The following is a 12,667-nucleotide window of genomic DNA, read 5'->3' on the forward strand; positions in this document are numbered from 1 at the left end:
TTGTGGCGGGCACCTGTGTTCCCAGCTACTCGGGAGGCTGAGGCAAGAGAATCGCCTAAGCCCAAGAGCTGGAGGTTGCTGTGAGCTGTGCTGCTACCGTACTCTATTCAGGGCAACAAAGTGAGACTTTGTCTCTAAAAAAGTGGGAAAAAAAAATAGCCAGGCATTGTGGCAGGCACCTATAGTCCCAGCTACTTGGGAGTCTGAGGCAAGAGAATCACTTGCCCAAGAGTTTGAGGTTGCTGTGAGCTATGATGCCACAGTACTCTACTGAGGGTGATAAAATAAAACTCTGTCTCAAAGAAAATAAACAGAAATTCATTCCTGTTTGGAGAAAAAGTGGATAAATTGCAAACCAGTTACTTGATTTGGTTTTGGGAGCTTCTCTTTTTTTTTTTTTTTAAGAGACAGAGTCTCACTTTATCGCCCTCAGTAGAATGCTGTGGCGTCACAGCTCACAGCAACCTCCAACTCCTGGGCTTAGGCGATTCTCTTGCCTCAACCTGCTGAGTAGCTGGGACTACAGGTGCCCACCACAATGCCCAGCTATTTTTTGTTGCAGTTTGGCCGGGACTGGGTTCAAACCCGCTACCCTCAGTATATAGGGCCAGTGCTCTACCCACTGAGCCACAGGCACCTCCCTGGGAGCATCTCTGAAAGTGCTCACCAGTTACTTGCAATAGTTTCCAGTCAAAATATCATGCAGAATGGATTTGAATTGCACAGAAACTCAACACACAAACCAAGTTTCACACAGTACTACAGGCCTGTGTACTGAAAGTTGGAACTTGGCCCCTTTTCAAAAACCAAAAACAGATTGAAGATGAAGTGTCCAGGAGGCTGGGGCTATAATTCCATGTTCTTGCCAGGTACTCTCTGAGCTTTATTTTCCACATCTGGAACGTGGAAATAATTTCTTTTAGACATAGGACAGGTTAGAGCCTGTGACTGTGAGGCATTACCCCAGGCTGTCTAGGGGAAGAAGGAAACCCTGGGGTCATTCTTGTCTGTCCTGGGGCTGGGACCCTGACGCTTCCCTGTCCTATTTTCATGCATCCTGCAGTGTCTCTGCTCAAGGACCTCAAACATGCCAACATTGTTACGCTACATGACATTATCCACACAGAGAAGTCCCTCACCCTTGTCTTCGAGTACCTGGTAAATTGGGTTGTTCCCCGGCTTGGGGGTTGGGGGTGGCAAGATGGCCAGGATCCCTTGTTCCTGTACCACTTCTTCTCTCCTCAGGACAAGGACCTGAAGCAGTACCTGGATGACTGTGGGAACATCATCAACATGCACAACGTGAAAGTGGGTGTGGGGCAGGAAGCAGTGGCACAAGGGGACCCTCACTCACCCACTTACCTCACAAACCTCCCAGAAATTGACTTTTCCCTTTTGGATTTTTTTGCTGGGAGGCCTTGGAGGACACTGGTACCCTTTCCTCTTGTGTGTGAGAATGTGCTAGGCTCGGTGTCTGTGTTTGGGAGGGGAACAGTGCCTGTGGGGGAGGGTCAGGCTCATGCATACTCTTTGACTCTGCCTGCCATTCCTGGCTCCTCAGCTGTTCCTGTTCCAGCTGCTCCGTGGCCTGGCCTACTGCCACCGGCAGAAGGTGCTACACCGAGACCTCAAGCCCCAGAACCTGCTTATCAACGAGAGAGGAGAACTCAAGCTGGCTGACTTTGGTACCACTAGTCTCCCACTTCTTCCCATTGATCCACCAGCCTTATTATCCCAGTCTCCCTGCTTCCTGTGACCACTTAGTCTCATTCTTCTCAGCCTCTCCAGACTTTGCCTAGGGTACCCTCAGTCCTAGCTCTACTTTCCTCTGGACTTTGCCCACAACTTCCCCATTTTAGCTGCCTCTCCTCTCTGTTTCCCAGGCCTGGCCCGGGCCAAGTCAATCCCAACAAAGACATACTCCAATGAGGTGGTGACACTGTGGTACCGGCCACCTGACATCCTGCTTGGGTCCACGGACTACTCCACTCAGATTGACATGTGGTGAGGACAGGTGGAATTGTGGTAAGGGGCATGCTGTAAAGGGGGTGGCCAACTGCCTCCCTGTTCACTCTGCCTGCCCTTTTTGCCCAGGGGTGTGGGCTGCATCTTCTATGAGATGGCCACAGGCCGACCCCTCTTCCCAGGCTCCACAGTGGAAGAACAGCTGCACTTCATCTTCCGCATCTTAGGTGAGGAGGCATGAACCCTAGAAGCTGTGGGGACATGCAGGTGAGGACCTGCAAGATGTTAGAGGTAACTCCTCTTCCCTGCCAGGAACCCCAACTGAGGACACGTGGCCAGGCATCCTGTCCAATGAGGAGTTTAAGACATACAACTATCCCAAGTACCGAGCCGAGGCCCTTTTGAGCCATGCACCCCGGTGAGGCTGGTGGGTGGGCTGGTGGGGATTAGAGGCCAGGGTGCCCAAACTCAATTTAAAACAGGTGTCCTTGTCCTTGCGGTAGACTTGATAGCGACGGGGCTGACCTCCTCTCCAAGCTGCTGCAGGTGAGACCAACTTCCTAGGTCAGCCTTGAGGGTAAGAGATCCTAGGTGTGGGGAAACAGCCCCCCCACACACACACACACCCAGGGAGAGGGTCTGAGGCAGGTGGAAAGAGACCTACTTGTTAAAGATTCTAATACTCTTCCCTAATTCAGTTTGAGGGTCGAAATCGGATCTCTGCAGAGGATGCCATGAAACATCCATTCTTCTTCAGTCTGGGGGAGCGGATCCACAAACTTCCTGACAGTGAGTGGAGCTGGGGAAAGGACTAGCCAAGGCAGGGACTTTGGGGAACAGTATTACTAGGGACAGCTCGATTTTGTAGGGTTCTGACTGTGCTGTCTTAAACAGGGAGACATCCTTGATCACATAATGTGATGGTTTGTGTTTCTTGTGAACTTTTTTTTTTTAAGTTTTCATTTCATTTTACTTTTCAGGAAAATTTTCAAACATAACATAAAAATAGATACAATAGCACTTTATCTTTTTTAAAGTAGACAGTTTCTTATATATGCTTAAAATGCACAGATCTTAAATACACAATACAATGAATTTTCACAAACTATACATCTATGTAAACAGCATATAGGTCAGGAAACAGAACATTAGAACTCCTCCAGCTCTTTTGTATCTTCTTTATTCATGGCCCCACCCCAAGGGTTACCACTGTTTTGACTTCTAACAGCATAGATAAGTTTTCCCTGTCCTACTTTATAGAAATGGAATATTTATTTATTTTTAATTTTTTTTTTGAGACAGACTCTCACTGTGTCACCCTCCGTAGAGTGCTGTGGTGTCCCAGTTCACAGCAACCTCCAACTCTTGGGCTTAAGTGATTCTTTTGCTTCAGCCTCCCAAGTAGCTGAGACTACAGGTGCCCACCACAATGCCTGGCTATTTTTTGGTTGTAGTTGTCATTGTTGTTTAGCAGGCCTGGGCCAGGTTCAAACCTGCCAGCCTCAGTGTCCGTGGCCAGTGCCCTACCCACTGAGCTATGGGCACTGCCTATTTTTTATTTATTTTTTGAGACAGATTCTCACTCTGTTGCCTGGGGTAGAGTGCCATGGCATTATCATAGCTCATAGCAGCCTCAAACTCTTGGCCTGAAGAGATCACTTGCCTCAGTCTTCCCAATAGCTGGGATGACAGCCTCCAGCCACTACACTTAGCTAGTTTTTTAGGTTTGGGTTTTTTTGCCTATTTAGGAGACAGGGTCTTACTCTTGCTCAGGCTCGTCTCGAACTCCTGAGCTCAAGCAGTCTACTGGCCTTGGCCTCCCAGTGTGCTCGGATTATAGGCATGAGCCACTAAAAGTTTTTAAGCCAGGCATGGTGGCCCATGCCTGTAATCCTAGCACTCTGGGAGGCCAAAGTGGGTGGATTGCTTGAGCTTAGGAGTTTGAGACCAGCCTGAGCAAAAATTAGCCGGGCATGTGGCAAATGCCTGTAGTCCCAGCTGCTCCAGAGGCTGAGGAAGGAAGATTACTTGAGCCTGAGGGTTTTAGGTTGCTGCGAGTTAGGCTGAGGCTGTGGCACTCTAGCCCAGGTGACAGAGCAAGACTCTGTTCCCCACCCCCCCCCAAAAAAGAAAAACCTTTTTAATGTGGATATTTTCAAATTATATATTAGACAAAATAATAGAATGAATCTCTAAGTACACAAGTCATCAATTTGTGGCAAATCTGGTTTTATCTATATTCTTATTTTGAATCAAATCCAATCCCAGATACGTTCTTCCATAATTTCAGCATATAACTCTAAAAGATTTTTTTAAACATAATGGCATTAACACACCTAGAAAAATTTGCCCATTTACCCTGTCTCCTCCCGGATTAACAGATAAAATCCCAAAACACTATCCACCACCTGGACTTAACAGGTAGTAATTGTAATACCAATAGTATACTTAACAAAATCAATAATCAATAAATTTCTCTGTGTCATGTAATGGTCTATATTCCATCTTCCCTAGCTGTAGCTGGTTTGTATGTGAAATTATTTGACAGATAAAAGTCATTCCTCAAGGGGCAACTTTTTCTATTCCCCCAATAGAATCATTTGGGGGCTGATACCAGATGGTTCCATGGTTCATTCCCCACTTCTGTGTCTTCTCCACTCACAGCTACTTCCATATTTGCACTAAAGGAGATTCAGCTACAAAAGGAGGCCAGCCTTCGGTCTTCATCAATGCCTGACTCAGGTAGATGTGGCCCCTTGTTTTTCCCTTGCCCTACCTGCCTATCTGCCCAACAACAGCCATCCGCTCTGCTTTCCCCCGCAGGCAGGCCAGCTTTCCGCGTGGTGGACACCGATTTCTGAGTTCTAAGCCACAGACCGAGGCCCCAGCAGGCAGCAGCTGGAGGGATGCCACACCCCTCACAGGGCAGCCCCCAACTGCATTCTCCCTGCTTGCTGCCTGCCTACCTGCCTGAGCCATGTTCACCTGCCCACTTGTCCCCTGCTGCCCACCTGAACACCCAACCATTGGCCTGTCAGCCCACCCATTGGCCTGTCTGCTGGGTGCTAACAAAGCTCTCATCACTCCTTCGCCTGGTTTGTCTTGTCTGTCTCTGTCTCAGTAGTTGCCGGCGGACAGCATGGCCGTGCCAGCCTCCCACACTGAGGCCAGGCCTACCCCTCCTCGTCGTACCTTTCCCAGGACCACTCCCCCACGGCCAGCCAGGGGTCTGGAGTTAGCCCAGGCTGGGGAATCTCAACTCAAGATGGTGGTGATGCCTTGGGTCTGGGCATCCCCTGCCTGCTTTCCTGCGTGCCCCACCTGCCTCATGTTGTGTGAGCCTTTTTTTTGTTTGTTTGTTTCATTGTTTTTTTTTTAATTACTTTGAAGAGGTTTTCCTTTTTTTAAATGCAATATCTCTGTATACAGACTGGCTGGGCGCCACCCCGTGTGAGGCCCTCCCACAGTATTTTGTGCAATGAAGCCCCGCTCCCAGCCTTTCAGAGGCAGGGACACAGCCCCTATTTGGAACCCTGACCATCACCAGACCCTGGGATTGGCTATGGGAAAGCATGCCACGGCCACTCGCCTTCCTACCCCCACCTGCCATCCCCAGCTGCAGGGGGATCTGAGGACTACTGGAGACTCTGGGAAATGGACAAGGTGGGGGACCCCACTCTTTCCTTCCTGCAGTCCTGTAGCCGGGGCCTCCTTCCTTCTCAGGGTCTCCCCAGCCTAGCCCTCCTGCTCCCATCCCAATCAGTGCTGTTGAGTAGGGGCCCTGCCAGGAACCAACCAAGTCAGTGAGGAGCCATAGTGTATATATGTACACAAGCAGGGTTAGAGGGTATGTGAGCGGTGTTGCCCCCAGGTGTTGCCCCCTAACTTCTGGGGAGGATGAAGCAGGGCAGGGACAGTTTCCGGGGTCAGTTCCTGGATGGGTGATTACCTCCTCTTCTACCCTAAGCCCTGGGGCCCTGAAACGGGGTGGGAGGGCAGGGGTGGGACCCCTCCTCGTGGGGTTTGGGGGGTTGGGTTCCTGAATGCACCATAATCGTTGTATGAAATATTAAAAAGCTAAGTGAAAAGCCTGATTGCAAATCCATGTGGGGAAAGTGTATCAAGGGGTGTATACCTTAAGCTGAGGTGATTACTGGGAACTGGGAGAATTCATACCTGGTCCCCATTGTCTAGGGGAGCACTGGGGGTGGGCCCAGAGACACATCATAAGTATGAAAAAGCCATCTGAGGGATTGCTCATGTAGCAGTGGAACCATCAAGTTGAAACAGCTACGGCAGGCTCAATAATGCTGAGCTGAGAATCAAGCTGAAGCGAATAGTTACATTTTCCTAAAAATAAGAGGAAGCCAGATAGAGGGTGTAGGTAGGAGGGTATAGAGAGGCTGTTTGAAAGATACTGAAAGACCTAATAGAACTAGGGATGGGGAGATGAGGCAGAGAGACCCAGTATGATCACATCTGACCAGGACACTATGAAGAGGTCTAAATGGAGAGGGAATGTGAGAGAGAGGGTGGATTTTGGACCACTGAGTAGGTATCCTTTAATACATAGGTCAGATTAAGAAGTGGGGCCATAGATAGAGCCAAAATTTTGGATTATTAATGTCTAGGAAGAAATGGAAATCTTGAGTGCAGGTGACATGACTGGGAAGGATAGGATAGTTTGTGAGAGGCAGGAGGTCAAATGGCACAACTTAGTATGTGGATAGTTGAGGCCTTGAGTTCCTTTGTTCTGAGTTACAGCCCTGGTACCACCATTTTGGGTGAAGCCAGAGATAGCTTTCCAGGCAAAAGAAGTGGGGAGGGCAGGGTCAGGCAAATGTATTAAGTAACAGTAAACCTAATTAAGTGATTGTTTACTAAAGCCTCACAGTGGTGGCCCATGGACCTCTAATCAATGCTACTGTGTCCCAGTAGGCACTTTGGTGATGTCTCAGCTTGCAGTAAGCACTTTGGTGATGTCTCAGCTTGCAACCTTATGGTGCCACAATGGCTGCCATGTCTGCAGAGATAAGAAAGCAAGCAGGGAAAACAGGACACCTCCATGGTGCTCTCCCTATTTGTCTGTTTTCTTGTAATAGGGCTAAGAACTTTAACAAGTTCTTCAGTCTTCCTGTAGCTAGAATCAGATAACATGGTCATCTCAAGGGAAGATGGAAAAAATGAGGGCCTTGCAAAGAGGTACAAGTTTGCTGGGCTGGACTTAAAAGACTAGAATTCGGGGCGGTGCCTGTGGCTCAAGGAGGCACTTCATATATCAGAGGTGGCAGGTTCAAACCCAGCCCCAGCCAAAAACTGCAAAAAAAACTAGAATTCACACAGCTGCTCTGGGAAGTGGTCCTTGGTATGAGCCGAGGTTGGTGTTTGGAAGGTGAAGAAACAGTCCAAGGATGGGGAGAGGAAATGAGAGTCAATTCAGAGAATCACAGGATTTAGCTGCACTTGACCAACCGCAATGTGCCAGACCCAACTCAACTGCCGGGGTTGCTTATTTCTGCCTTAAAGTCTTACCCAACTGGGTTGTAACCCCTCACCTGTGCCAGGTCTGGGCTAGGGGCTGGAATCACAGTAATAAAGATATAATCCCTGGCCCTCAGATGTTAACTGAAAATTAGAGTTATGAAACTGGAGCAGGGAGAGAGATCTGTGTGTGCGTGGGCTCAGGGGTGTGGAAAAGTTTATTCATAAATGTGAGTAAATAAATACTGGGTGCACTCTAGGAGGCCAAGGCTGGTGGATTGCCCTGAGCTCACAGGTTCCAGACCAGCCTGAGCAAGATTGTGACCCCATCTCTCAAAATAGGCAATGTGGTGGATGCCTGTAGTCCCAGCTACTTGGGAGTCTGAGGCAAGAGAATCGCTTGAGCCCAAGTTTGAGGTTGCTGTGAGCTATGATGCCACCACACCTCTGAGGCTGACAAAGTGAGACTCTTGTCTCAAAAAAACCCAAAACACTGGGTGGTGATGGCTGAAGGAAGTCATTGAAACAGTCCCAGAATCACAAGACTGTCTTGAGGAGTTTGTAGAATGGCCAGGTGGGGGGTAGCCAGAGAGAGAAATATTAAAATAATTGCCATAAGTGCTGGGAGCCCTGGTAGAAAACAGGATAGCATAGCCTAGTGTAGTGGTTTTCAACCAGAGACATTTTTCTCCCAGAGGACGTTTGGTAATGTTTGGAAGGAGACACTTTGTTGTGGGGGGGGGGGGGGGGGTGGTAGTGGTGGTGGTGCAGTTATCTAGTAGATAAAGGCCAGGGATGCAACTATGTATCCTGCAGTGCTCCTCATAACAAATGACAAGGGTGCTAAGGTTGAGAAACCCCTGTTTCAGAATCCCTTTCTAACTCCTAAAAATTGAGGACAACCTAAAGAGCTTTCCACTGTACACACATAGAGAAAAGGAGGGTGAAAAAGTATTGTGAAAATAGTTTTGACTCTGAAACCCTGGAGTATTCCTGAACTGCCTGGGAACACAGTTTGAGACTGTCTGGCCTGATTATTTAAGATCACACCTCTGGAACCATACTTCTTGCTTCCTGGGTTTGCATACAGTTCTGCCAAAGTAGCCACTTACTACCATATGCTTTCTGGGTTTGAACACAGATCCTGCCAAACTAGCCACTTATTATTTTCCATGGTGACAAGGACAGTACCTGAGGCAACTAATAAACTGGGTGGATTATCATCATTGTGGTGATTCTAACACACAAGAGTTGGGTCTGACTTGCCTTCCACAAGTTTGTGAGGAAGGGAAACAATGGCCTGCAGGCCCAGGTGAGCTACTCTAAGTAGATAGAGATCTCTTTTGCATTGGGTTTTGATGGATAAGAAACGTACTGCCATGAAGGAAGGGCATTCTGGTCAGGCTAACAAAAACACTGCTCCTAGGGTAGGGGTCCTCTCCTACGTCGGGGACCTCAGGCTCCGCCTTTCGCGTAACCTTTTGCTCTAATTCAACCCGGCATTTAAATCCTACAAGGTACTTTTTCTTAGTTCCCACTGAAGGTTCTACCCCACCTATTAGTCGCAGGCCTCACTGCCCACAGTCCGATGTCCGCCTAGCTCTTTGATCCCTTTGAGCTTGGGGGGCCATTTCCAATATGGCAGTACCCTCGCTGCCGTTTGGGGGGCTCTGCTTCCGTTTCCGGGACTAGAATCCGGAAGTGGCAGTTGGGGGGCGTCATTCTATCTCCAGCTGCGTTGGCTGTGAGAGGAAGACGTTACGGCGATGGCGACGGTCGCGGCGACTACTGCCGCCGTCGCGGCTGCAGCAGCGGCTGAGAACAGACAGGCACAGCACGAGGTGGTGCCAGGCCTGGACAGCCAGCTGCGCCAGATTGAGAATGGCGAGAGTGGGCGAGAACGTCCACTGCGGGCGGGCGAGAGCTGGTGAGGCTGGGCTGCGGTGGAGCCTCGGTTTAGGGGACAGTGGGGGCGTTGGCGACTGCCGGGGACTTGGCAAAAGAGGTCTACGGGGTAACTGCCGGGCGGGGGGGGGGGATAGGGGACCTGCCGGTGGGACAGCCAGAGAGATGGGCGGGGAAGTGTTTGTGATTGAATCGCAGCATCTGGGAAAGGGGCGGGACCTGTGTGGTGCAGTCTGACGCCCAAGAAGAAAATGGGGTTTGTTGTTAAGCGCCCTGGGGGCGGGGCCTGAGAAGAAACGGCCATGGGGCTAGGACTGCGCCTGCGTGGTGGGACTTGGACCCTAAGAAGGAGGCGGGGTCTGCGTGCTTCGCAGTTACTAGGGGCGGGAGCGAACGAGGCGAGCCTTGTGACGTCAGCAGAAGAGCGAACTCTGAGCCTAACGGCTCTGGGCCGAGGGAGGGAGCGGGAGCGGGAGCTTACGTGTGGTTGGAGTCTGGCGCCTGGGAACCAGGCTAAGCCGTGACGTAGCCGAGGGGCGTGGTCCGAGGCTGAGGGAGGCTGGAGGAGGGGAGTTGGTACTTAGGAGACAGAAAATGGCGTCTGCGAACGAGCAAAGTTTGTGACGCGGCGAGGTTTTTGGCTCTGGAGGAGGCCTTCTTCTCGGGTCGGGAGAAAGTGCAGGTGATTAGCCCGGGAGGGGCCTGCGATATTTTATTTGTTTTCTGTTTTTAGTGCTGTTTTATTTTTTAACTCAGGAAAAATATTTTTAAAAATCAATGCGTATTTTGATAAATCGGCTTGTTTTACGATTTCCTTGCTAACCAGTGCCTCTTGAAATTTACTGCCTCTGGGTTCATTTTATTTCTCGCCGAGTTACACCTCGCTTTTAAATTGTGAAATATGTAAGACCTAAAAAGATTAATAAAATGTTTACGCTGCCCAGATTGACGGACATTCTATTAAAATAAACGGCCTGTACTCTTCAATGTCAAGGTCGTGAAAGACAAAGGCTGAAGAACTGTTCCAGATTGAAGGAATTAATGTAATTTACTGAGTCATGATAACTAAATGCATCCTGATCCTCGATTGGATCCTGGAACAGGAAAAAATAAATAAATTATTAATAAAAATCAGGGGGGTTTTTCGCACATTTTTTTCTCGTTTGCCGCAAAAGAAAAAAAACAATGGAAAATCGGTGAAATTTAACTAAGGAATCGATTAGATCTTAGTACTGATTTCATGATTGTGATATTTGTAGTGTGTTTAAGATAATACTTTTGTTTTTAGAGAATACATACTGAAATTTTTAGGTGTAAGTAACCATTATACAAACAACTTATGCTCAAAAGGTTGAAAAATTAGCATGTTGAAAATTTATATGGTGGGGGCGGAAGGGAAGTTGGGGAGGTGTTTGTCAAAGGATACAAAATTTCAGTTAGATTGAGTAGTTCAGGAAGTCTGTTGTGCAACATGATTAGAGTTAGTTATACTTGAAAATTGCTAAGTGTAGATTTTAAATGTTCTTACCACAAAAAGAATAAGGATGTGACGTAATGGTTATGTTAATTAGCTTGTTTTAGTCATTCCACAAAGTATACCTATATCAAAACATACTGTACACCATAAATACACATAATTTTTGTCATTTTAAAATAAATAAATACATAATAAACAACGATTGAGCAAATGGATAAAATGTTTGATTTGGAGAATATGGTTGAAGGACATATGGGGAAATTATTTGTAGTTTGCCATTTTTGTGAGGATTTCAAAGTAAGAAAAAATTTAAAGAATAATAAAAACATGTGAATTAACCACTCAGGTTAAAGTTATTACCCAGGTGAATATAACCTTAAGAAATCTTTCTGTGCCCTCCTAGATGAAAATTACCCTCCTTATTTCATGGAAAACTTACTCTGCATTTTGAGTAAACAGCCTCTTCCTTTTGTTTAATATTTTACCATCACTGTATGCATTTCTAAATAGTAGTTGCTGTCTAAGCTTTCACTTCATATAGATGGAGTGCGTATGTGAAATCATACTTTATATATAAATATGAAATCATACTGGATGTATACTGTGAGCCTTTTTCATATCAGGTGATACATGGTATCCACATGACATCATTGGTCACTTGGTTACTGTGGTGTCTGCCAGGTTTCTCGATTGTAAAGGTACCATTTTCCTTTTTACATACGTAGTAATTCTTTTTAAAACATAGATCATGTCCAACTATTCCTCAGAAGGTTCTAAACAGTTTCCTATCTCCTGCAGTGTAAATGCTAAAATCCTTACAATGACTTGCAAGGCTTTTACAAAGCTGGTCCCTTGTTTCCTTTCTGATTTCTCCTCTACGCACTCCCTCCCTTTCTTCGTCAGGGCGGCCATATTGGACTCTTGCTGTTCCTCAAACACATTAAACCTTAGGGCCTTTTTGAGCGAGGTTTGCTTACTTTACAGAGTTCTTTAATAACTTTACCAATAAAGTGTGTATCCCTGTTACTGGGATGATAAATTGAGATTCCTCAAATTGGGAATACAAATCCAAGCCATGTGTTTTTGGTTTTTTTTTTAACATTACATCATAGCTTTCTAGCAGGGAAAAGCCTCATTCCTTCCTGAGAAACAACAGTAACTGGAATGTTTTTTAAATAGTCCCTTGAGAGATGTTCAAAAGGACCTGGAGGCTTTGGTTCTTGCCTCTTCCTACCTTTACAACCTTGTCATGTTTGTATCATTGGAAGATTGGACATGAAATCCTGTCATAGTGGGCAGTACCCTTTAAAATTACCCCATCTATTCTGTGTTTACTTTGGGGTAATGAAAATGTTTCCCAAGTAGACAGATATTGTGGTTGCACAATATTGTGAATGTACTAAAATGCCTCTGAATTGTTCACCTTAAAATGGTTAATTTTATGTTATGTGAATTTCACCTCATTAAAAAAAATTACCACACCAGTGTTGGTTCAGTATTGAAGCCAGTTTGTCTTTGCTATGGTGGGTATTATCGTGAAGCATTTTCACTAAACTCTACTTTTTTAATGCTTACCTATTTAGGGAAGAACAGAGCATCTCAGGGTTCTTTAATTTGCTGTGCATTTTAAAGAGATTTACTGCAGTGGTCAGGAAATATGTGTTTATAAAGCATTTTGAAGTTATAGATGAACCCCAGATCATATACTTTGTATCAGTATTAATACTTGCGCCTCTGTCTTGTCAGCTGACAGATCTGGGCAAGGGCAGGTAATTGATTTGGTCATCTAGACTGATTTAATTTCTTTTTCTTTCTTCTTTTTTTTTTTTTTTTTTTTTT

The 12,667-nt window shown here is 46.7% G+C and overlaps 2 protein-coding genes across 8 annotated transcripts in view; both read left to right on the forward strand.

Moving 5' to 3' along the window:
* Positions 1-6,053, forward strand: part of CDK16 (cyclin dependent kinase 16) — a 14,503-nt gene extending 8,450 nt beyond the window's left edge. For 3 of the 6 annotated variants that reach the window (XM_012811297.1, XM_012811296.1, XM_023519051.1), the window contains exons 7-16: positions 1,064-1,158; positions 1,246-1,308; positions 1,562-1,685; positions 1,884-2,004; positions 2,095-2,192; positions 2,278-2,383; positions 2,469-2,511; positions 2,664-2,754; positions 4,630-4,707; positions 4,789-6,046. In XM_012811297.1, the coding sequence (XP_012666751.1) occupies positions 1,064-1,158; positions 1,246-1,308; positions 1,562-1,685; positions 1,884-2,004; positions 2,095-2,192; positions 2,278-2,383; positions 2,469-2,511; positions 2,664-2,754; positions 4,630-4,707; positions 4,789-4,826 (857 nt within the window). In that variant the 3' untranslated portion in view covers positions 4,827-6,046. Of the gene's footprint in view, positions 1-1,063; positions 1,159-1,245; positions 1,309-1,561; positions 1,686-1,883; positions 2,005-2,094; positions 2,193-2,277; positions 2,384-2,468; positions 2,512-2,663; positions 2,755-4,629; positions 4,708-4,788 lie in introns of all 6 variants that reach the window. The other 3 variants (XM_023519053.1, XM_023519052.1, XM_012811295.2) reach the window with 1 other exon arrangement.
* Positions 6,054-9,889: 3,836 nt separating this feature from the next.
* The window catches only part of USP11 (ubiquitin specific peptidase 11), a 17,956-nt gene continuing 15,178 nt past the window's right edge, over positions 9,890-12,667 (forward strand). For both annotated transcript variants that reach the window (XM_012811292.2, XM_012811293.2), the window contains exon 1: positions 9,890-10,033. The gene's annotated coding sequence lies outside the window, so the exon portion shown is untranslated. The remainder of the gene's footprint in view (positions 10,034-12,667) is intronic.

This window comes from Otolemur garnettii, unplaced genomic scaffold, assembly GCF_000181295.1.
Source record: "Otolemur garnettii isolate 467f Iridium unplaced genomic scaffold, OtoGar3 scaffold00153, whole genome shotgun sequence".
In the NCBI taxonomy this organism is placed as follows: domain Eukaryota; kingdom Metazoa; phylum Chordata; class Mammalia; order Primates; family Galagidae; genus Otolemur; species Otolemur garnettii.